Raw genomic sequence first — 24,770 nt, 5'->3', positions numbered from 1 at the left:
CTCTTTTTCTCTCTGTATCAGAAACAGACACACGGGAGCTGGAGAGATGGCTTGTGGGTAAGAGCCCTTACTGTTCCTACAGAGGCCCAGGTTCAGTCCCCAAATTGTCTGTAACTCCAGTTCCAAGGGATTGGATGCCCTTTTCTAGCTTATGAGGGTACTCACCCACCTATGGTGGATATAAACTTGAACAAGCATGCACAAACACACACACACATAAAGATTAAAATAATACGTTTTTAAAAGTCATGAGTAAAGGAGATAATTCAGTCAGTACAGTGCTTTCTGAACAAGCATGAAGAACTGAGGTTGAGGTCCTGAGTTTGGTTCCCCATCACCTACATCAAAAAAATAATAACACTTGGGAGGCAGACAAGAGAATCTCTGTGAGTCTGAGGCCAGCCTGATCTACAAAATGAGTTCCAGGACAAACAGCTTTAACAGGGAGAAACCCCGTCTCAAAAAAACAATAATCATACTACTATAATAATAAATAATAATATTTTTAAAAAACAGGCTTGTTAGATGGCTCAGTAGGTAAAGGCATTTTTCAAAAGCCTGAAGATCTGAAGTTGATCCTCAAATCCCATATAATGGAAGGAAGGAATCAATTACCACAAGTTGTTGTCTGACATACATATGTATGCTTTAGTTGGTATGCATACTCTAAATAAAAAAGTAAATAAAGATTTTAATTTTTTTTTTTTAAAGAGGCAGGTTCAGAGGAAAGACATTGAGACCGGTTACCCTTCAAAATGAGCTCTACAGAGAAGGAACACCTAGGACAATGGAGGCCATGATCAGGCCTTGGGATGGGAACGGGGAGGGGATAAGAGGGTCAGCTTAAAGTGACAGACAAGACAAGACAGCTGTGGTGAGCAACCTGCAGGGAGGTGGGGGAGGGGAGGGCTCTTTGGAGAAACCTCTTGGTTTTAGAAGTTTTCCCAGGGAGTGGGGAGCCCTGATGTAACTCAAAACCAGTTTCGGAGGAGGCATCAGAGCTATTTATAGACAAGGGAGAACATATGTTTACAAGTCCTTGCTATACCAGCCAAGCACTGGGCTCCTGGAGTTCAGTGGAAGAGAGGGAGGAGGGATCATATGAACACAAGGGGAGGGTCCAAGAGCATGATGGGATAAACCACAGAAACAGCTGACCTGAGCTAGTAGGAGCCCATGGAAGCTCCTGAACTACAACAGACTGACAGCTGGGGAACCTGCATGGGATGGAAATAAACCCTCTGAGTGTGGGTGACAGTTGCGGGAAGGGGGGGATGTCAGTGGACCAGGACCTATCCCAGGTTTGTGAACTGGCTTTGTGGAGCCCATCCCCCATGGTGGTCCTGCCTCAACTTGGTATGTCAGAATTTGCTGACTTCCCAAGGAAGGCCTTACCCCTACTGAGTAGTGGATGGGGGTGGGAAGGGAGAAGATGGGGAGCAGGAGAAGGGGATGGAGGGGAACTGGGATTGGTGTATAAAATGAAAAATAAACATTTTAAAAATAAAAAGAATTTTAAAAAGAGCCGGTATGGTACACACACTTGTAATTGGGGAAAAGAGAGGAAGAACTGGGGTTCGTATGTAAAATGAAATTTTTTTTTAAATAAAAACAAGATTTTTTTAAAAGACCAGACATGGTGCACACACTTGTAATCCCAGCACTTGGGAGGTAAAAGTGGGAGGCCCCGAGTATAAAGTCAGAACACTACTCTAATCCAAAGTAAGACATGGATCATCAATGGCGTTTTCTTTCCTGATAGGGACAATGGGCTGGGGTATGGAATGGTTAGAGACCTCAAAGGGGGAAAGGTAACCTACACTAGGTGTCCAGAGCCAGTCTGGGAGGAGGGAAGCTGCCTGGTCCTATTCATCCATGAGAAAAGGCCAGGGATCTTTCCCCTCATGACAAATGACAACATGCTCCTCTGAGGTGTGCTTGGTGGGCCTCAAAAAGCCTGTGCCGCAGCACTTCTGCCCAGCAAGATGTGACCTATTGCTCTGGCACAGATCTTTCCATGCATTCTGATCAGGAAGGCACTGTCCCTTTCACTGAAAGAGTTCATATGAAATTGAGACAATTGATTAGGCCTAAAGAAATGGAGTGAAGGCTGAAGAGATGGCTCAGCTGTCAAGAAACTTGATGCTCTCCCAGAAGACACAAGTTCAGTGCCCAGCTCCCGTCTCAGGCAGCTCACAACCATCTATACCTCCAGTTCAGGGGGATCCTGCTCCCTCTTCTGGTCTCTGTAGGTGTCCATACACACATGCCATACATACGGAGAGACGCCTACACAAATCTTTTTACAAAAAGTAATTACAGAATGAGAGTCAAATGTGTCTTAAGGAGCTCAGCATCTCCATGCATTTCTCTGCAGATTAGCTCTGCTACCCCCATCTCTTCTTGCCACAGAGATACCAACACACAACCCCACGACTACTAAACGACAAGTAAACCAGTAGTGCTGCAGAGGAAGAGACAGACAGACAGACAGACAGACAGACAGACAGACAGAGGGGGCTGTTGCCCAGCCCTGTCCTCATTTAATGAGCTCTAGAAGATAGCTGCAGTGTGAGAGGGCAGCAAAAACCAAACCACCTTGTCCTTGCTGTCCCGACAACCCTTCCATCTGGTTCTTCCTACAGAGATGACTGGCTCCACAAATGACAAGGCAGAAGAAGAAGACCTCTCCCATAGTAACTTTCTATTACTTTTAGCCAGGGACCCCAAAGGATAGCTCACCGTGCTCTCCTGCAGTTACCCAGGATGCCAGGGAGCCGAGAGCAAGGAGAACAAGGAGTGCCTTCGTGAGGAAGAGGGAGCTTAGCATCCTGCTGATGTTGAGGTTGAGAGCTCTGTTCTGGGCAGAGGCAGCAGCAGATGAAAGGACAGGACTGGGTAACTGCTGTCAATCCAATCCCAACCGGTTCACAATACCCCCCCCCCAACCAGGAACCTTTTCTCCTCACAGTAAGAGCAGTGATTGGCTGCTGGCGTGTGGAAATTTTCCTGGCACTACCAAAGGGCACGTGTGATGGGAGGGACCAAATACTGCCATACAATATGCATAATGCTCTTAGAAAAGTGATGAGGATCCCAATGGAAAGCTAGGAAAATGGAGAGGTAGCTATTGGGTTAAAGGTCAAAGAGAGACCAGAAGGGCTTTGAAAGGACTCAGCTGCAGTCAAAATGACAGAGGGTGAACCAGACCAGCTGTTCTTCCTGGGTTCACTTTGGGATTTTGAGGAAGATGGGTGGGGTGGGGACCAGAGATGAGAAAAATAAACAGTCCAAAGCTGGGGTCCGGAGGGCTGATGACTCAAACCAGCAAGTTTGTTGGTATCACAGCTCTTTACATCCCCTCAGATGGGGAGGCAAAAAACAAATCAGTGAAGCTCATCCGGAGGATGAACTCTTTTGCAAGGTACAACAAGCAAAATATTTCATATCTCAAAGTCTGTAATATTTAACCACAGCTTTACATGAAACCATCAATCTCTGGGCCCTGGCCTCAGCCCCCACCCCACCCCCCAGAGCCCTGGCACCAGTCCATTGCTGGCCTTGCCAAGAATGGCCCTGGTAGGGAACAAAAGCTCAGTGTTCTTTCTTCAGTCCACAGGATCTGGAAGGGCCTTTGGCCTTCATAGCCCGACAGGGGAAAGAACTGGAAAGACAACTTTTTAAAAAATAGCCAAGCAAGCGATGTAACTGAAGCATAACATTCTGTCAGAACCCACGGAAAAGCTGTATCCAAGTGTTGCTGCATCAATACAAATGTATAAGAAGTTCACAGCTTGGTCCTTGAGGAAGAGAGTGGAGCGTCATGCAGTTAGTAAGCAGGAGAATGAAGATCCAGGCCCACAGCCAATGTTCTTAGCCCTTGGCTTTGAGACAGGGTCTTGCTATGCAGCCCAAACAGGCCTCAAACTCCTGAGCCACCTACTACTTCTTCCCGAGTTCTGGGGTCATGTGCAACATCACACCTGCCACTGCCAATGTTAATAATCATATCACAACAGGATTGAACCTAGATCTTTCCTAACGCAAAACGCATACACTTTACAGACCCTGACTACTGTAACCTACGAAGTATAACGTTATCAATCACCCATAAATAAATAAATAAATCAAATTCTTCACAGACACCGCTTGCCTCTGAGACGGTGCTAAGCGTGGCTCTTGTGAACGCCACAGTTGCTAAACCCTTCATCCCCAACCTAAACCTAGATGATTATCTAGGGGGAGGAAAGCCAGCTCTCTGGAACAGTTCTAGTTCAAAAGCCAAAACTCAACCTTCATTCTGATGCCTTCAGACACAAGAGGCAGACCCTAAAGGCTAGTGGGTCTTTGGAATGGCACAAGCAGTCCTCCTTTTCTTGGCTTTCCCGGTTCCTGAGTAGGACCGCTCCAATTCTGGGCCCATGTAGCAATTTATCAGATTTTCCTGCAGTTTTCAAGACTGAACTTCGGACAGCCGCCATCCAAAACCCTTTGCTCCCCGGCTGCAGTCTATGCTCTGAGGCCCTCACACCCGCACTCGTCCCTTGATCGAATGGTCCCCGAGCACCCACACTCCACTCGGTCCCCAGCCGTCGTCTTCCAGGGGTTTGGAAGCCCCAACCTCGTCCGCACGCCCGAGATCCGGAAATCCACCTAGACGCGGCTCCCAGGCGGCAGTTCGGTTCCCATAGCAACTGCTCGGCGCACCCGCGTCGCGCTTCCGGCCGGGTGGCCGGGACGCTCCCGTGACGTCACGGCGCCGCTTTCCGGTGGCTGAGTCGAGCTGAGGTTGTTGTGGGCCGGGGGCGCCATGGGGGCGACTGGCGACACCGAGCAGCCGCGGGGCCCCGGCGTGGCAGAACGAGGCGGCCTGGAGTTGGGCGACGCGGGCGCGGCGGGGCAGCCGGTTCTCACGGTGAGGGCGCCCGGGCGAGGCCGGGGCTCGGGCCGGGCAGGGCCTCGGGCTCTCGGGCTCCCGGGCTCCGGGCCCGCGGGCAAGAGAACGCGGCGGCTGTGCGGCCCTGGGGGTGCCGTTTTCTCCGTGCGACGACCCTGGATTCAGATCCTAGCTAGGTGACGTGGGCCTAATGTGACAACCTCTGAGCGCCAGGTTTCTCTTCTGTGAAATGAACAGCTTGATGGAGTTGTGGTGGGATGGGCTGATAAAGGCGGGTAGAGCCCTAACATCACCACCCGCCAGAGCAGACCCTCGGTAAACACTGCTGCTCTTCTTGTTGCCCTTCCAGAAAAAGCGAGCTTTGGGCGTTTGAGGCAGAGAACATGTTCCCCAGGTCCTCCACCCTGACAGGGTCTTCCAGCCACTGATTTCCCCTTCACCCCAAGGCGGGAGAAGTGAGAAGCAAGAACGTCTAGGTTTAGCTTTATCCCCACTTTCTCCTGGTCCCCACTATGAGCGGTTTCGGTGACATTCGCCCACTTGGTCCCCACAGAACCCTTGGAACATAATGATAAAACACCGGCAGGTGCAGCGAAGGGGCCGCCGCTCTCAGATGACCACAAGGTAAGGCTGGCCTTGGGTGAGACTTAGATCCATCCCGTTATGTGGACTTGAGTGAGTGCTTTGGGAACCCCGCTGTAGGAGTCTGGGATCAGCAACCTGCAGAAAGAGGACTTGAGTGGGTTCTTCCTGTGACCTTAAGTCAGCTCCACTTCCAAAAGAAAAACAGGGACGGTTTTCAGTCTACTACCATCTCTCACGTTTATCGTGTCTGTGATTGGGAGAATGTGAAACCAAGATTCAGACCACCTTTGTAGTGCAGACTCTGATGATTATTAACTTTGGATGATCCCTTAATTTCTCTTAGCCTCTGTTTTCTCAGCAGTGATGTGGGGCTACTAGCTAAATGTCCAGCCTAAGGAAGGGAAAGAACCCAGGATGGGCCTTTGGAATTCTAGTTGTATCTCTGGCCTGGGCTATCGATAATCATTTATTAATCACAGCACTTGGCAGAGGCAGGTGGCTCTCACTCCACAGAAAGAGTTATGTTGAAATAAAATGACATGTTTCTGTGGTCTGTTCTATCCAGTAGTGCTGGACAATCTGGGGAGTATGTTTGGGACACTCCCCTGACTCTGTCTCCCCCCTGAATGCAGTTTCACAGATCCAGCCATCTCTATGGATCTCCTCCGTGCTGTCTTGCAGCCGAGCATCAATGAGGAGATCCAGAGTGTCTTCAACAAGTACATGAAGGTGAGAGGTGCAAGCATGGTGATTAAAGCTCACAGCACTACTAAAACAGTACGGCCAGGCTCAGTGGTGGACCCAACTGCTCAGGAGGCTGAGGCAGTTGACAGCCAGCTGGGACAACATAGTAAGACCCCCGTGGTGGAGGAGAAAAGGAATGGAGGCTGGCAAAGTAGCTCAACGGTTAGTAGTGCTTGCTGCTCTTGCGGAGTACTCAGCTTTAGTTCCTAGAACTGCCAGCTATCTTTAATTCCAGGTCTAAGATCCAGTGCCACCTTCTGGCCTCTGCAGGTATATACACAGAGTACATATTCCCCAGATGCATACATTTAAAAATATTTGCTGGGGAGGGGGGGGTTAAAAAGAAAAAGGTGACACCTGACTTTAATCCCAGCATCCAGAAGGAAGAAGCATGCAGATCTTGGCCAGCATGATCTACATAGTGAGAACTGTATAGTGAGACCCTATCTCAAAACAAGAAAGAAAGATAGAAAAGAAAAGGGGGGTGGAAATGAAGGAAGACATCTAGACAGGCTGATCTTTCCACCTGTCACCAGTTTCTCTTCATTCATGCTACAGAGAGATAACTCAAGGTTTCAAATCTGAATATATACCCCAGTATTTTTTTCCCACTGCTTGGGAGTAATACTTTTTTTGATCCTAAGTACTGGGAAAAAAAATAGTAATCCATGATTAGCATATTGCCAAGCATGATTGTGAACAGCAGTTTATGAAACAAATAATAAACAAATGTTAGGGAAGGAGGGAAAAGAAGAGGTGATGGGGGGGGGCTTGTTATTACAAACACTTTTGTGCACTTTAATGGGGATTGCTTTTGGTTACGCCATTTCCACAGTATTGCTTTTTCCAATCCATAAGCATGAAGGAAGGTGTCCTTCCATCATGTAGCATCTTCATCAGTTTCCTCCATTGCTCTAAGGTTTTTGTTACAGACAGGCTTATTGGAATGTTTGTTTTGAAATAATTTTGAGTAGAATTATTTCTCTGAGTTCATCCTCAGCCTGTTTACTATCAGTGTATAGGAAGGCTATAAGCTTTTGTATGTTGATTTTGTATCCTGCCATTTTGTTGAAAATGCTTATCAATTCTAATAGTTTTCTGATGTGACGAATATTATCTGCAAGTAAGGATACTTTGGCTTCTTCCTTTGTTTGTATTCTTTTTTGTTTCTAATGTCTGACTGCTGTAGCTAAGACTTTACTGATGAATAGAGTATAAAGTGAACCAGCCATGGTGGTGCACGCCTTCCTTTGATCCTAGCACTTCAGGCGATCTCTTGAGTTCGACAGACTGGTCTACAAAGCCAGTTCCAGGACAACCAGGGCTACACAGAGAGTCCCTGTCTCAAAGGAAAGAAAAAGAATGGACAGAGTGGACACCCTATCTTGTTCCTGGTTTCAGTTTTGAATTTTCCCTATTTAACGTTGGCTGTAGTCTGTCATCTGTTGCTTTGGTTATATTGAGATACATTCCCTCTCCAAGTTTCAGGACCTTTATCACAAAGCAATGTTTTGTCAGAAGCCTTCTCAGGATCTAATAAGATGATCATGTGATTTCTGACCTGAGTCTATTATGTAATCAGTTACATTATTGATTTTGCAAATGTTGAACCATCTCTGCATATCTGGAGTAAAGCCAGCTTATTCATGATGAATGATTTTATCATGTTTTCTTGAAATCAGTTTGCAAGTATACTGTTGAGAATTTTTCTGTGTTCATTAAGGAGCTTGGCCTATAATTTTCTTTATCCTGCTTTGGTATCAGAATAATGCAAGCTTCATAAAAAAGAAATAACTGAAGATCATGTAAAAACTTTGAAACCATTTTGGGATTTTTTGTTTGTTTGTTTGTTTGTTTTGTTTTTCAAGACAGGGTTTCTCTGTGTAACAGCTTTGGCTGTCCTGGAATTAGCTCTGTAGACCATGATGCTCTCTGCCTCCGAAGTGCTGGGATTAAAGGCATGCACCACCACCGCCTGACAATGTTTTTTGGGTTTGTTTTGTTTTTGTATTCACTTTGGGTTTTTGTTTTCTGGATGTTTCAGATTTTCTGCTGGGTTTTTGTTGTTTGTGGGGCCCAGGCTTTTGTTTTTTGTTTGGGGTTTTGTTTGTTAGTTTCTTTTTTATGTGTATGAGTGTTCTGCCTTCATGTGTAGATAGATGTATACCATGTGTGTGCCTGATGCACACAGAGGTCAGAAAAGGGTGTTGAATCCCCTAGGGCTGGAGTTTTACAGGTGGTTGTGAGCCACCATGTAGATCCTAAGAACTAAACCCAGGTCCTCTAGAAGAGCAGCCAGTGCTCTTAACCCCTGAGCCATCTCTCCAGCCCCTGACAGTTTTTGTTTGATTGGTTTTGTTTTTAAAGTCAGGTCTTTCAGGGTAGCTCAAAAGCTTAGAATCCACTATATAACCCAGGATAGCCTCAAACCCATGATCCTCCTATTTCAACCTGTTAATGCTTTAAAAGAATCACTGGTTGGTTGGTTTGTTTTTAAGGTAGGGGCTGGAGTTAGGAGTACATACTGGCTTTGTATGGAGAACCCTAGTTTGATTCTCAGCATCAAGGTCAGGTGCTTACATCTGTCTGTAATTCTAGCTCTAGGGGATGTAGCATCTCTGGCTTCTGCAAGCACATGCAAACACATACGCATAATTAAAAATAATTTTATAAACCAGGCTTGGTGGCATGCACATACATTTAATCCCAACCCTTGGAAGGCAGAGGCAGATCTCTGTTCAAGGTCAGCCTGGTGTACATAGCAAGTTCCAGATGAGCCAGGGCTACATAATGAAAGCACATACATATGGAGAAATAAATACATAAATAATATGTTTTGATTTTTAAAAAGTATTGCTATCACATAGCAATAGAATAGACTACCAGAGGACCAGTTAGGAAACTAAAATAATCAAAGCAAGAGATGATAGTGGTTGGGCCTTAGCAGTAGAGGAGTTTATGTGCTTTTACATCCATGACTATGTTCACAGAGTGATTTGTCGGGGGCAGCTATGAAAACAGCTGTTTTTGGCTTACTTTGGGGAGGACAAACTGGGGATCAGAGCTCAGTTTTGGATGGTCCACTAGAAACCTGCCTTCTGTTTCATCTTCCATAGATAGTGGTCTACTCCCAAATATCCCATGTTCTCACCCAGGCTCCTGCTATTGTCCAGATAGAACTGTTCCTTCTTTAAACCTACCCTCCACACAGCTGGCAGAGGTACCTTTGAAATAAAATAATCATTTTAAGATAATAAAAAAAAAAAAAAAAAAAAAAAAGGTCAAGGCTGGAGAGAGTACTTGTTGCTCTTGCAGAAGGCCTGGGTTCAGGGTCAGATTCAGGTCCCAGCACTCACATGGTGGCTAACATCTTACAGCTCCAGTTATGTCTTCTGACCCCTCAGGCACCAGGCACATGTGGTGCACAGACATCTATGCAGGCAAACACTCATACACAACGTACAAATCTAAAATTTTTAGAATTTTTAAACGGGTATTCTAATAACATAGAATATTTAATATAATAATATCAGACCTGGCATGGAAGTGCATGCCTGTAATCCCTGTACTCAGGAGGTGGAAGCAGAGGGATAATTAGTTCAAGGCCAACCTGAGTTACCTACTAAGACTGTCTCAAACATTGAAAGTCTGTGGCCATCCAGGTGGCTCAGCAGGTACTTGCTGCCAAGCCTGATAACCTGAATATAATTCCCAGAACACATACGATACAAGGAAAGACCCAACTTTGCAGGTTCTCCTTGACCTCTACAAGCATGCCATGACATGTGTACCCACGTGCATACACACATACTATATGTATGTACATATAAATGGTTAGCAGTGTGGCTCAGCCTACCTAGTATACACTGACCCTGGACTTGCACCTAAGCACTACAAAAAAATTAATATTTAATAACATTGATGGATAGATGAGTGGAAGAATGAGTAGATATATAGTAAAACAACATGGTAAGACTTTGAACTGTGTATGTGGAGGGTACTAGATGTTCATTGGGCAATTCAACTTTTCTATTTCAAATTTTTGATAACATATTCTGTAAAGCCAGATATGCACATACCACATCTGGATGTAATTTTAACTCTTGGAAGGTACAGACAAGGCGATAAGGAGTTCAGGCATGTCCTCAACTACATATCATGTTGGAGGTCAGCCTGGGTGGTGTGATTGATGCCTTGTTCTAAAAACAGAAAACAGGCCAATGAGGCAGCTCAGTGGGTAAGGCACGTGTCCTGAAGCCTGACACCCTAGAGTTGGATCCCAGAAACCACAGGCAGGAGGAAAGCACCAGCTCCACAGAATTACCCTCTGACCTCTATACATGCTATGGCACCAGCATACTCTCACACATACACAATAGTACTAATTTTTAAATGTTAAAAGCAAAATAGAAAGTATTCCTCACAAAATAATGTAAATGCTTTGAAATGAAAGCTAAGAGTCACTGAGAGTGACACTTCCAATAGTGGCTGTGCAGTCTTCCAGCTGTGCCCCTTGCATACAGCCTTCTCATCTTAACTGACTTCACTTAATAGATGTTGGCAGTATCCCCAGATCATCACACAATAGCTCAGCCCAATTCTTCCTTATAGTTACAGAGTAGTCTCTTTCATCGGTATACCAGAACTCAATTAGATAGTTCCTAGAAGATGGTCTAATGAGAGGCCTCAGCAGGTAAAGACATTTGCCTGAAGACCTGAGTTCAAGACCCACATTGGGGAAGGAAAGTACCAACTCCCACAAGCTGTCCTCTGACCTCCACATGCAAACTAAATAAATACATAAATAATAATGTAATTTTGAAACCCTCCAAGTGAATAAAGATGTGCATTTACAGTACATTTACATCTTTATTCACTTGGAGGGTTTCTGAGGGGTCAGTTCCTCAAGAGGAATTAAGGAGTGCTAGGGAAAGAAGATTGCGCTCCAGAACAGTGATGCTATGTGCGATCATTTCATGTGCTCTCCCTGGCTTTGTTTGTTTGTTGTTTTGAGACAAGGTTTCTCTACATAGTCTGGCTATCTTGGAACTCACTATGTAGACCGGGGTGCTTGGAACTCAAGAGACCCACTTCTGCTTCCCAAGTGCTGGGACTAAAGGTGTGCACCACCACACTGTGCTCTCCCTGGTTTTTAGGATAAACAGAGGCATTGAACTTGATAAATGTAAAGTGGCAATGCATCCTCATAGTTGTCTCCCACAGGAGGAGTATTGTTTGTAGTTTCCATAATGTACCTATATCTGAGAGAGAGAACCATACTTTCTCTTAGAGATACAATTTGGGCATTTTGTTTTGTTTTGTTTTTAATTTGGGTGTTTTTTAAAAGTTTATTATGTATGTTAACCCACTGAGGTATCTCCTAGATCCAACTTAAATAAATGTGTTCCCAGACACCTCTCAGGTGTTTGGGGCCTCATCATGTCGTTCCTTGGTATTTTTAGAATCACACTCTCCCTTTTACCCAGCAGAGGAGGCTTCTGCCCTGCTTAGCCTCTGTCTGTTGGTGTTGCTGATAATGAAAATCCAGTCATGACTTCCCATTGTCTTGATGTTTTTGGCCTACATTGGCCCATTTGCTTCAGCTACAGCATTCTTTCTTATTATTATTATTATTACACATACTCCCTTCAGTTAATGCAGACTGGCGAGACTTCTGACCTTGTGTCCTCCCCTAGTTCTTCCAGAAGGCAGCACTGAACGTCCGAGACAATGTCGGGGAAGAAGTGGACGCAGAGCAGTTGATTCAGGAGGCCTGCCGCAGCTGCCTGGAGCAGGTGAGGGCCAGGGGACAAAAGGCTCAGCCACTGAGTCAGCTGAGAAAAGTGCCACCTACCTCCGGGAGGTGTAGGGCAGTTGCTGGCAGAGCGGAAAGAAAAGTAGCTTAAGTATGTGCCAGGTGCCAGGACAGGTGCATCTTGGGGCTCCGTAAGGACTGTTTTGTTTGTTCCTGTTTGACAGGTGGGGGGAAAAAAACAAAAAAAAACAAAAAAAACGCTTAGCAAACTCACAGAAGCTTAGAATGAAATGGTGGTTATCTGGGAAGCTAAAAAAGCTGACAGTTACAGGGTGGGTTCATTCTGGGATCTGATATTTGGAATAATGACAATAGTTGTTGATTCTTGTTTACTTGATGTCTGCTAAGAAGGTAGTTCCTAAGTGTACACACATGTACATGCACACAGCGGCAGCTGTGCATGGTGATGCTTTAAAGCTGTGATAATCATTTCACACATGCATCAGATCAATACATTATACCACCTCATGTATGTAACATCTGTTTTTCAGCTTTGTCACAATAAACCTAGAGAAAAAAAATGTAAAAAGCAGGGCCAGTAAGATGCTTGCCCCACACATGATGACCTGAGTTAAAGTCCCCAGAACCCACTCCTAGAAGTTGTTCTGACCTACATATGAGTGTCCACACACATACATGTGCACAATAACTAAATAAATAAAATTTTGTCACATTTTAAAAAGGCAAGCCAGGAAAACAAATTGTAATTTGTGATGCGCCTCACCTCTACAAGTGGTTGGTGGATCCCCTTCAAGCAGTCGTAACCCTTAGGGGTTGTGGGACCTAACACCCTTTTTGCCTTCCTGTATCTCAGGTGTGATTGGAGATTTGACATCAGTTCTATAAATGACTGCATCCCAAGACACTAGAGAACCTGTTGGTCTGTGTCAGCTGCTGCTATTAATAGGGACTGTCAGCATCAACCACATTCTTTTCCTGACTGTGAATCCATTAACTATGCTTTGCTTGACTATGAGAGACAAGCTACTCAAGCCTCTGAAAGGAGCAAAGCCATTGCCTGAACCTTAGCTCTCAAAGGATACTGCTCTACCCTGCAGGCAGGGTAGAGACTGATGTTTAAGCTACCCAATTCCTGAGAAGCCATCTTCTTTACTCCAGGAAGAAGTGTCATATATGAGCAGTTGCTCATAGTAACAGTTGCTAACAACAGACATTTGCTAATAGTATTTTCATAATGTTGAGCTGAACATAGTTCTCAAATCCCTCTACTCTCTGTGTGTGTGTGTGTGTGTGTGTGTGTGTGTGTGTGTGTCTGTACACATGTGCATGTGTGTATTCTATGGATGGCAAGTATCTAGAGTCAGGAGACAATTTTCTGAAGTTCTTTGTAAGGAGTAGGTTTTTCTGCCCGCCGCTGGTCTGTCCCGCCACCACACCAGCCCCAATTAATGCACAGAGACTCTGTATTAGATATAATGCTGTTGGCCGGGTACTAGTTTCTTATCAGCTAGCTCCGTCTTAATTATTAACCCATTTCTGTTAATCTATGTATTTCCACGTGCTCTTATCTTACCGGAGAGCGGGGGTAGGGGGGGGTTGGGGGGTTCTGTTCTCCTGTCTCTCCATGTTGACTCCTCCTTACTACTTCCTCTTTCCTCCTTGTCTCCTAGTCCCTCCTATCTTCCTTTCCTATTGGCCAACAGTGTTTTATTCATTAACCAGTATGAGAAACATATTTACAGAATGACATCTCCCATCAGTTCTTCCTTCCTCCAGTAAGTCCTGAGCATGGAACTCACTCAGATCATCAGACTGGGCAGCAAGTGCTGGCTGTTGTGCTTCAGATCAGGTTCAGCGCTTCATGTACACTAAGCACACTCCAGCCTCTGTTTACTAGCTCTCCAACCATGATCATGACAAAAAGAGGGTAATAAGTGTAAGTGTCTCACCGAGTCCTTTCCCTTTCCTCCATGCTCAAAAAGCAGAAACAGAATGTTCCATAGCCACTTGGTTTTTGTTTTTGTTTTTGTTTTTTGTTTTGTTTGGTTTGGTTATTCAAGACAGGGTTTCTCTGTGTAGCCCTGGCTGTCCTAGAACTAGCTGTGTAGACCAGGCTGGCCTCGAACTCACAGAGATTCGCCTGCCTCTGCCTCCCAAGTGCTGGGATTAAAAGTGTGCACCACCAATGCCTGGCTTCATATCCACTTTTATAAATGGACACATGTACTAATGCCTCTCTGGCTTATTCATCTTTGAACATAAATGTGAGTGTCCATGCCTTTGTGTTGATGATGGGATAGTTGACCCATTCTTAAGCCGTGTTTACAAAATGCTCCACTTCCCTACCAAACTAATGACTGGCAACACTGGTCTTTCCCTTTCAGGCAAAGCTACTCTTTTCAGATGGAGAAAAAGTAATACCCAGATTGACCCATGAACTTCCAGGAATCAAGGTCAGAATCATTATGCCCTAAGGCCTTCGGGTGGCTGGGAAGTAGTCAGGTGGGAGGCAGGTGGAGCCTAGGGGCCCTGCTTACTGTTGTCCTATAAAACTGCAGCTCCTAGGCACTGACTCCCTTCCCATTTGTTTCCTTCAGCGTGGCCGACAAGCAGAAGAGGAGTCCCACCGAGGAAGCCCCATTCCCAAAAAGGTAAGTAAGCGTGTCCCCTGTTGGGAGTTTTCAGCTGGGAAAGGGCCCCTCTGTTCCTAAGGGCTTTCATTACCTTTGGGCTTCTCTAGGCATGGGGTGGCAAGGAGAGAATCACTGTTGCTTTCCGGGGCACTCACAAGATCATTTGGTCTTTCTGGATAATTCCACTAACTGATCTAGCCCCAGCACACTAGAGCAGGGATGCTCCCCATGGTCAGGGCTCTAACAGTTCTTCTTTGTGCAGAGGAAAGGTCGACCTCCTGGACACGTCCTGTCAAATGACCGGGCAGCTGCTGGCATGGTGTGAGTAGGGGCCACCAGTGCTATAAGAGCTGAAGGGAACCGAGGGCAGGAATGACCATGAGTGGGAAGAGGACAGAAGTGAAAGTGGTGGGCGCAGGTCCATTGTCCTAAGCTACTGTGGGAGAGGCTTGCCCAGTATAGGTGTGAGTATAGGTTAGGGAAGGGATGGAGTTGTTTTAGGCTGCTTTTACAAAACCCAGAACAGTTGTAGCTTGATTACACACCAGACCTGGTTCATACTTGAATGTTTAGAGTTGGTCTAAGTACCAGCTTCCAGCTAGTCTCTAAAGAACAGGGCAATTAGCAGATTCAAAAAAAAAAAAAAGTCATATGCTCTAGTAGGGAGGGCATGGTAGTAGACTCCTGAGATCCCTGTACTTAGGGAGTGAAAGCAGGATGATCAGGGGTCATCCTCAGCCACATGGTGACTTAAAGGCCAGCCGGAGCTACAGGAGACACTCACAAAAAGCCATACAATTATTAAAATGCAAAACACTTCTACAGAGTAGTCATTATCAAAGAGCACTTTTAAATCTATTTATAGGACATATTGATACATCAGAAGTTACAGAACTATCTGAAACCCTCCCTTCCCCCTACATGTGCACAGACTCCCTGTTAGCAACACCTGACACCAGAGTGGCACATTTGTTACAAGTGATGAATTTGCCGTTACTTAACGCCATCATCCAACCGATGGATGCATAGGTTCATCCCTAGTGTTGTGAGTCTGAGTTTACAGTATCCTTCCTGAATCCTTTTTCCTGTCTTGGGGAAAGGGTCTTACTCGGTGTCCCTTTTCTGACCTGGAACTCACTAAGCAGACCAAGCATTTCCATTCCTCATAAACACAAGGTGGGCAGGGCAGCTGCTGTGCCCTTATCTCCTTGTGACAGATGAAATAGCTGCAACTTGGAGATTCTTGGACTTGCCCATCACTAGGTTCTAAAATGGTTTCTGGTCCAGGCTTTTTTCCCTCTATATTTCAGAAAACAGTGTGCCATCATCACCCCTAGTAAACTTAGTTCCAGACTCTGCCCCTCCCTCCATCCTTGGAGAATTCACCTGTCTTCTTTCCTTCTAAGCAGATGGAAACCAAAATCCTGTGAACCAATTCGCCGAGAAGGCCCCAAGGTATGTTTGTATGAATGTGACGGTGGCCAAGGCTCTGGGCCCTGTGGGGTAAAGAGGTCAGAGATGATCCATGATGTGCTCACACCATTTCAGAACCATCTTTCCCATCTCTGCCTTTTGTCACCTTGGCCTCCAGACAGTATTCCAAGGGGGAACTGGAATTAGAAGCAAAATAAGGAGTTTGGCTTGGGATAGCTTGGTAATAAAACACTTGCCTGGAATATGGAAGTCCCTAGGTTTAATCCCTAGCATGGCAAAAAAAAGAAAAGAATAATAGTTATCTTTTGTTCTGCTCTATTTTTTTCTCATTGTACATTGTGTGATATACTGTGAACACATCCCTGTCCATATCTGCTACTTCCCCTTTCTCTGTCTTAGCCCTCTCATTGGTCCCCTTTGTTCCCCTAAGCAGTTTCTCTTCTACATTTATGTTATTTATACATATGTGATTGTATGTATTTACATAAAATCTAGGAATTGCACATAAGAAAACTGAGACTGACTTCATTTAATGTGATGATCTGCATTTTCCTGCAGATGGCAGTGACTTCTCTCTTTATTGGAATTAGATGGAAACTAAAAAGCTGGGCCGGAGGCCTGACAGGAATGGGGCCCAGGGTTTGATTTAAAAGTCACAACACAGTGCTGCCTGTCTATAATCCCAGCACTTGGGAGGCAGAGGCAGGCAGATCACTGCAAGTTCAAGGGCAAAATCTAAGTCTTTACATGAGAGGGTTGAGACTTAATGGTAGCCACTAATACTTAGTACTTCATAAGTGAATCTCTTTTGTCTGCTATCTGGCCTAGTCTCTTTGATGGTTATTATGAGATACGGATTATGCTCCTGTTCTGGACCTGAGCTTCCTTTCCTGTGAACCCTGTGGGCAGAAGTGATCTTGTTTCCTGGAATAGTATCTCTCATGCTCCCAATGAACTTACAGCTTGTCCAGTATACAGCTAGTCAGTGATAGAGTCAAATCTCCAACCCAAATCTGGTGACACCTTTAGCCTGGCCACCTCCAGGATATTTTTGCAATTGCTTTTATGATCAGAATTCTTTTTTGTTTGTTTGTCAAGACAGATTTTCTCTGTGTAGCTTTGGAGCCTGTCCTGTAACTCACTTTGTAGACTAGGCTAGCCTCAAACTCACAGAGGTCCTCCTACTTCTGCCTCCTGAGTTCTGGGATTAAAGGCATGTGCCACCACCACACTGGATAAAGGCATAAGCCACCATGCCTGTCAGCCTGCTCAGGAACAGCAGCACCCACAGTGGGCTGGGCCCTCCCACATAAATGAAGAAAATGCTCTATAAACAGACAGATATGGGTGGTTTCTCAGTCAGGAGTCCTTCTAACCAAATGACTCTGTCCTATGTCAAGTTGATTTTTAACTAGCCAACACAGCCAGCTCATCGAGCCCTCTTCCCTATGGTTGTCATGAGTTTTCTTCTAAAATCTTCAAGAGTGTCTAGAACTCTAAAAGTAGAGCTGGTGATCCTACATGCTCCTGAATCTTTCTGTTCTTTCCAAGTCCCCTCTTGGTCCTAAGAGGAGCTCTTCCTCAGCATGACACATACAGTAGGCATCCCTAGAACTGCTGGGGTTTGAACACAGGGCCTTGGTAGCTAGGCAAAGGTCTCTGCTAAGTTACACCCCAGCCCACTCTTCAGATCTTGTTTCCTATTCCCTTAGCCATCGTTGCCTGTTGTCTTCCCTCACCTCTTTGCAACCATGCAAGCCTTATCCTGTGTACTATGGTTCCTGTCCATCATCCGCATTGCTGAAAGAGAAAACTGTCATTAAAGTGCACCAGGCTCTCCCTCCCAGCAGAAGCTTTAGTGGTTCTCTCTGGTCTGGATCGTATGATCAAACCCATCAATGTGGCCTCGGGGCTCCAGTTCTCTGCTTCTCTCTCCAGCCTCCACGGTTGCTTCTCACTCCCCCTCTCCTTCAGCAACATAGAAATTACATAGTTTCTCCAGTGTTCCAAATCAGTACTCATCAGGCTTTATATGTATCACTCTGTCTAGGATGCTCTGATTTCCACTCACCCTTTCAGAAGTAATTTCAGGGATTATCTCTTCAAGAAAGGCTTTCTGGATATTCCACCCATCCCTTTTGACACCTCTCATGCCCTGCACCCAGCCATGACATGGCCTCATCAGGTAGTGTCCCTTCAGTATGTGTGTCTGGGACTCATGGCTGACAGTCTGTATCTTTGAGACAGAGTTTCTCCATAGCTTTGGAGCCTGTCCTGGAACTTGCTCTGTTAACCAGGCTGCCCTCGGACTCACAGAGCTCCACCTGCCTCTGCCTCCCAAGAGCTGAGATCAAAGGTGTGAGCCACCACCGCCCAGCTGACAGTTTGTATCTTAACTCATCTCTCTATCACTGTCTAGCAAGGGTCTAACATGTCATAAGTACTCTATTTCCTGCGTAAATGGTTGAATAGTGGATAAGGAGGGAGGAGGAAAGGATGGGTGGAGTGGCGCTCCCCTGCATAGCACATTAAACCTCCCTCCCTGACCTGTTTCTTTCAGTGGGACCCAGCTCGGCTGAATGAATCCACCACCTTTGTTTTGGGGTCTCGAGCCAACAAGTAAGTTTAAGACCCTTAGTACTGATGGGGAGGGGGCTAGCTCAAGGACCCACTAACAGAATCTGCACCTGCTGCTCATCTTTCATTTTCCAGGGCCTTAGGGATGGGAGGCACCAGAGGGAGAATCTACATCAAGCACCCACACCTCTTTAAGGTAGGTGAATGCTGGAAAGGATGGAGATACACCACTGCATGGTTGTAGATGGCTTATAAACTGCAAGGCACAGAGAATCATGAACATACACTGACCTGGTGGTCAGAACATCTAGGTAGTTCCCTTTAGATACCTCCTGTACCTTTTGCCCAGCTGTACCAAGCCCAGTTTGGAGAGCTCCATTTGCCTGATTCATGGGATTGTCCCTAAAGTGGTAGTGTAGCCACATGCAGTGGTGTATGTCTGTAATTCACCTCCACTGTTGAGCTAAGGCTAGGAACACAGGCACGATCCACCCTGCCCAACCTCTTTTCTGCTTTTAGTTTTTGGTGGGGCTTTGTTTTGTTTTGTTTTTTAAGATAGGTTTTCTCTGTGTAGACCTCACTGTCCTGGCACTGGCTCTGTAGACCAGGCTAGGCTCAAATTCAGAGCTCCTTCTGCCTCTACTGTTTGAGTGCTAGGACTAAAGGCATGCAAAACTATGTCTGGCCCTGCTTTTAGTTTTGCTTTATGTTGTTGTTTTCGAGACAAGGTTTCTCTGTAGCTTTACAGTCTGTCCTGGAACTCACTCTGTAGACCAGGCTGGCCTAAAATTCACAGAGATCCACCTGCCTCTGCCTCCTGAGTGCTGAGATTAAAGGCATGTACCACCACCTGGCTAGTTTTTTAGTCAGAATTGTAGACCCCCCCCCCCCCCCCGTTTCACCTGGTATGATGATACACACCTGTAATCCTAGCATATAGGAGATAGAGGCCAGAGGATCAGGAGTTTAAGATTATGCTCTGCCATTGGACAAGTATGTATTGAGTGCTTATTAAATAGTTAACACTCAGAATGCTAGACATAAAGCAGTGAATGGAATAGAACCAAGGTGGTGGCCCTGTCTCAGAAAAGGGAACAAGAAAATGGCCACGTGGACCTATCATCCCAGCCCTTAGGAAGAGGCAGCAGGAACATCAGGACACCCTTAGCTACATAATGAATTGGAGGCCACCCCAAGCTATATGGGGGGGGGGGGTGTTCTTTTATTTGTTTTGTGTTCTGAAGCAGGGCTTCTCTATGTAGTTCTGGCTGTCCTGGAGCTCACTATGTAAATCACCAGGCTGGCCTCTAATTTACAAACATTCTCCTGCCTCTGCTTCCTGATGACTGGCTGATTTGGGGGTGGGGGGAGTGGGGTATTTTGGTTTTTGAGGCAAGGTGTCTCTGTGTAGGTTTGGCTGCCCTAGAACTCACTCTGTAAGCCAGGCTGGCCTCAAATTCACAAAGAGCCACCTGCCTGGAATACCGGAATTAAAGGCATGTGCTGCTGCCCCCTGGCAACTGACTGGTATTTTTACAGAAAGACCTGTTGTCAATTATCTATACTGCAAGAAGAGCTCTCCCTCATCTTTTAACAACTGTATAGAATTGATAGGATTGTTTTTCAAGACGGTCTCCTATTGTCCAGGCTGTTTTCTAACTCAATCCAGATCCTCCTGCCTCCATCTCCCAAGTACTAGGATTATAGGCCTGTGCCACCATGCCCAGCAAACTCTTCCTTATTGGTGGATATTTCCTTCCAATCTTTTGCTGATAAAAACTGCCCCAACAAATGCCCTTGTTTATATACCTAAACGATTGTGAAAAATGAATACCCATAAGTGGGATTTCTGGGTCAGCAATCACATCCTTTAATTTTTTACTATAAATCTTAGGAAGTGAGAAATTATTTTAAAACTCAAAGGAGAGTAACCTTGTTTGTGCCAGGTATGGTCATGGGCAGAAATCACAAGTCAGAGATTAAGCTGACCTACATATGAGACCTTGTCTCCACAATCCACAAAGTCATAACAGAGGGATGACTCGGTGGTAGAGCACTTGCCTAGCACATATGACAGGCCCCTGTAACCCAACACTTTAGAGGCAGAGGCAAAAGAATTGCCATAAATTCCTGGCCAGGCTAACCTGGGCCATCTAGCAACATGCTGCCTCCAAGCAGCCACTCATTTGGGATCACCACTTCTCCATTTAAACAGCCTGCCCATTTTATGACAGCTGGCTTCGAGCATTTGTGTGTCACACACTGCATTTACCACTTTGCACCATCATTTGTTCCTAAGAAGAACCTTGTGTTTTTTTTTTAAAGAAGCCAGGTATGGTAACACACACCTTTAATTTTAATTCCTGAAGGCAGATATACATGAGTCTACAAAGCAAGTTCTAGGACAGCCACAGCTACCCAGAGAAACTGTCTGGGGGGGGGGGAACACTGTAAAATAAATACTGGCTCTCTCTTGAGACTTTGATAAGGTCTTAGTTAGCCCAGGCTGACCTTAATTCACTTTAAAGTTGAAGGCCACCTTGAACTCCTGATCCTCTTGCCTCTACTTTGCAAGTTCTAGGACTACAGGCAAGCACAATGGTTGTGATAATTTGAAAGAAAATGGGCCCCAAAGGAAGTATCACTATTAAGAGGTGTAGCTTTGTTGGAGGAAATGTGTCCCTTTGAGGTTTTGTTTATGCTCAAGCCACGCCCAGTGAGACAGTTCACTTCCTGTTGCCTTTGAGTGAAGATATAAGGACTGTCAGCTCTAGCACCATGTCTGCCTGCCTGCTGCCTTACTTCCCACCATGACTAAATGGATAAAAGACTGAATTTCTGAGCTGTCGGGAAACCCCAATTAAATATTTTCCTTTATAAAGAGTTGCCATGGTCTGCTGGGCATGGTAGCACATGCCTTTAGTCCAGCCTGGTCTACAGAGCTAGTTCCAGGATGGCCTGCAAAGCAATACAGAGAAACCCTGTCTCTCGAAAAACCAAAAAAAAAAAAAAAAAAAAAAAAAAAAAAAAAAAGGAAGGAAGGAAGGGTGAGTGAGTGAGAGAGAGAGTTGCCATGGTCGTGGTGTCTCTTCACCCTGACTAAGACAACCATGCCTAGTTGTCCTACTCTCCATCCCATTTCACAAATGAGGGGACTTGAGTCTGGAGGAAGTTACCACCCAGACTTCTGTCATCTACAAAATAGTAAGAAGTTTAACTGAAACCTTATTTGTCTTGTCGAACTCCAGAAGCAAGTGGTTTACATGAAGCTATTCCTGACTTTTGTTTTAGGAAATAAAGTCCTATCAGGTATTAGCACATGCTCATAGTCCCAGTACTCAGTGGCAGAGACAAGGAGATCCAGAGTTAATCCCAACCTGGGCTACACAGTGATACATCATCATAAGGCACTTGTAATCATTTTAAACAGGCTCTTGTTTCCAGGGATGCTATATTTTAAGAAAGGGAACTATCTTAGGGTTTCTATTGCTGTGAAAAGGCACCATAACCATAGCAATTCTTATAAAGGAAAACATTGAATTGGGGTGGTTTACATTTTCAGAGGTTTAGTCCATTTTCCCATGGTGCAACAAAGTGGCATGCACACATGGTGCTGAAGGGGCTGAGATTCCTGCATCTTGACCCACACAATGGGAAGTCATCTGCAATACTGCAATAAAGCCACACCTCCCAATAGTGCCACTCCCTCTGTGGGGGCCCATGATATTTAAACTACCTCAGGGACTTAAGGGAAAGTAGACACTTACCCAATATCTGGTAACTAGTTTGCAGTCCCTGGATTTCTTGGCTTGACTCAGCCTACACTCGTAGAGATCCTAGAGCCCTTGGACATACATATCTGTCTAGGACAGGGACCCTGTAGTGGTTTGAAAGAAAATGGCCCCCACAGGGAAGGCGCTATTAGGAGGTGTGGCCTTGTTGGAGGAAGTGTGTCGCTGTGGGTCTCTTGCTCAAGCTTTCCTCGGTGTGACTATCAGTCAACTTCCTACTCTCAGCTCCAGTACTACATCTGCCTGCATTCTGCCATGCTCTCCATCATAATAATGGACTGAGCCTTTAAACTATAAGTGAGCCATCCCAATTGAATATTTTGTTTATGAGAGCTGCCGTGGTCATGGTGTCTCTTCACAGCAGTAAAACCCTAATTAAGACAGCCCGTTGTTAACTGGTGACAGACCAAGAACAGAACCCTTGCCATTAAGCTAACGTGTCCCCCCACTAACTTTATTCCTCACAGTATGCAGCAGATCCTCAGGACAAGCACTGGCTAGCTGAGCAGCATCATATGCGGGCAACAGGAGGGAAGATGGTAAGCACTGTTGTCAAATGTACCACTACCAAACCCCCACCCAACCCAGGGACCACGAGGCCAGGTCTTGGCCACAGCTTGTCTCCAAATTTCATAGACTCCCTAAGCACCAAAAATATGGGAAGGGAGATCTGTGAGAGCTGTTCTCCATGCTGAAGAGCAGACTGAGTCCTGTTCCTAGGGCTCCCTCTCCCTTCTCACCTGCCCACCTATTCCTGCAAGATGGAATTCCGTCATATCAGATGCCCATAGGAAAGGCAGTTTATATGACTTTGTTTTTGTTTTTTGAAAAAGGGTTTCTCTGTGTAGCCCTGGCTATCCTGGGACTCACTCTGTAGACCAGGCTGGCCTCAAACCCAGAGATCTGCCTGCCTGTTTCTCCCAAGTGCTGGGATTAAAGACCTGTGCCACCACTGCCAGGCTTTGTCTCATTTTTTTAAAATAGGTTTTTGTTTGTTTTTTCCAAAGGGCCAGAAGTAGTGTACCAACTCTTGAGAGGTAGAGGCAGAATCAGGAGTTTAAAGTCAGCCTCCATTGTCTGACAAGTTTTACAGCTAGCCTGTGCTACATGAAATTATATCTCAGAAAAGCAATTAAAGGAGATGAGGCAGACTGCTGGGGATATAGCTCAGGGTTAGAATGCTTGCCTAGAGTGGGTGTGTGTGTGAGAGAAGGTGTTGTGCCTGTGTATGGGTTATTCATATCCCAGCTCTTTCAAGGATAAAGCAAGAGTACTGCAATGAGTTCAAGGCCAGTCCCAGCTACAGAAACAAAAACAGATAATGTATGTGAGCTCAAGGACCCAAGACTGTGGCACTGTCCAGACCTGGGAGAACTCAGTGCCACAGCTCTGCGTAGCATAGCAGCGCTGCTGACTTCTACACACCACTTCCTGCTAGCTCTTACCATTTTGTTATAAACCACAACAAGGTAGGGGTGTGTGTGTGTATAAAAGCCATAAATGAGTTAATCGCCAAAGTCAGGCTCCATGACACATGCTTGAAATCCAGCTACTCAGGAGGCTGAGGAGGCAGGGCCATTCAGGGAAAGCCTGAGCAACTTTCTTTCCTTAGTTACTGGTATCTGCTTCTCCCCCTGTAAAGTTTGTTTGAGTAAAGACACTCTCAAGGCGCCATCCCTCCGTGCTTTCTTCCGTACCCTTGCCAGGTAATCTGTAAACTGCACCCTGAGTCTGTTAGTAGCAGGCCTTACACATTAAAAGTGTTTCTGATTGTGAAGTGACTCAGGCCTTAATCACTCCCCCTTGCCTCCAGGCCTACCTTCTCATTGAGGAGGACATCCGAGACTTGGCTGCCAGCGACGATTACAGGTAAAACAAAAGGAGTCCCTCCATACCCTCCCATCTGCCTCAGTAGGCACAGGGATGCAGCCATCACCCTCCCTCTAACACCCCTACACTGTCTCCCCCAGAGGATGCTTGGACCTGAAGTTGGAGGAGCTGAAATCTTTTGTCCTGCCATCCTGGATGGTTGAGAAGATGCGGAAGTACATGGAGACACTACGGACAGAAAATGAGCATCGCGCTGCTGAAGCGCCACCCCAGACCTGAGCCAGGTGTTCTGGCCACTGCACTTGGCAGCCTGCCTCCAAGACCCTCCTTCCCCAACCGGCTGAGGCCATCCTGGGGATTGGGTCTAATTGGATCTTAGCAGCATTAAGCTGTACATGAGCTGGTTTGTAGTGACTCGATGAAGAGCACCCAGACTGGCATGTGGTTCTGTGTTTTTAAAGTTGTTGGACTAAGAAGCAATTAAACAGTTTGTAATAAACACA

At 45.7% G+C, this 24,770-nt stretch overlaps 2 protein-coding genes across 3 annotated transcripts in view; one reads left to right on the top strand and one right to left on the bottom strand.

Moving 5' to 3' along the window:
- Wfdc3 (WAP four-disulfide core domain 3) overlaps window positions 1-6,228 on the bottom strand; it is an 18,521-nt gene extending 12,293 nt beyond the window's left edge. Inside the window, exons 1-3 of the mRNA XM_051188794.1 lie at window positions 6,162-6,228; window positions 4,572-5,052; window positions 2,743-2,855 (exon numbers count right to left, since the gene is read on the bottom strand). Coding sequence (XP_051044751.1) covers window positions 2,743-2,855; window positions 4,572-5,052; window positions 6,162-6,228 — 661 coding nt within the window. The remainder of the gene's footprint in view (window positions 1-2,742; window positions 2,856-4,571; window positions 5,053-6,161) is intronic.
- Window positions 4,767-24,770, top strand: Dnttip1 (deoxynucleotidyltransferase terminal interacting protein 1). Of its 2 annotated transcripts, none has more exons than XM_051186543.1 (13): window positions 4,767-4,915; window positions 5,451-5,521; window positions 6,115-6,211; window positions 11,923-12,021; window positions 14,387-14,455; window positions 14,600-14,653; window positions 14,898-14,956; window positions 16,045-16,090; window positions 18,630-18,688; window positions 18,782-18,842; window positions 22,905-22,976; window positions 24,251-24,306; window positions 24,408-24,770. In XM_051186543.1, the coding sequence occupies exons 1-13, from the start codon at window positions 4,811-4,813 to the stop codon at window positions 24,544-24,546; spliced, it is 987 nt and encodes a 328-aa protein (XP_051042500.1). In that variant the 5' UTR covers window positions 4,767-4,810; the 3' UTR covers window positions 24,547-24,770. The 2 variants fall into 2 exon arrangements, with proteins under 2 accessions (XP_051042500.1, XP_051042499.1); XM_051186542.1 differs by having other exon boundaries at window positions 16,042-16,090.

This window comes from Phodopus roborovskii, unplaced genomic scaffold (assembly GCF_943737965.1).
Source record: "Phodopus roborovskii unplaced genomic scaffold, PHOROB, whole genome shotgun sequence".
In the NCBI taxonomy this organism is placed as follows: Eukaryota; Metazoa; Chordata; class Mammalia; order Rodentia; family Cricetidae; genus Phodopus; species Phodopus roborovskii.
The sequence above is the reverse complement of the archived record's forward strand: the minus strand, read 5'-3'. Positions and strand labels throughout refer to the sequence as shown.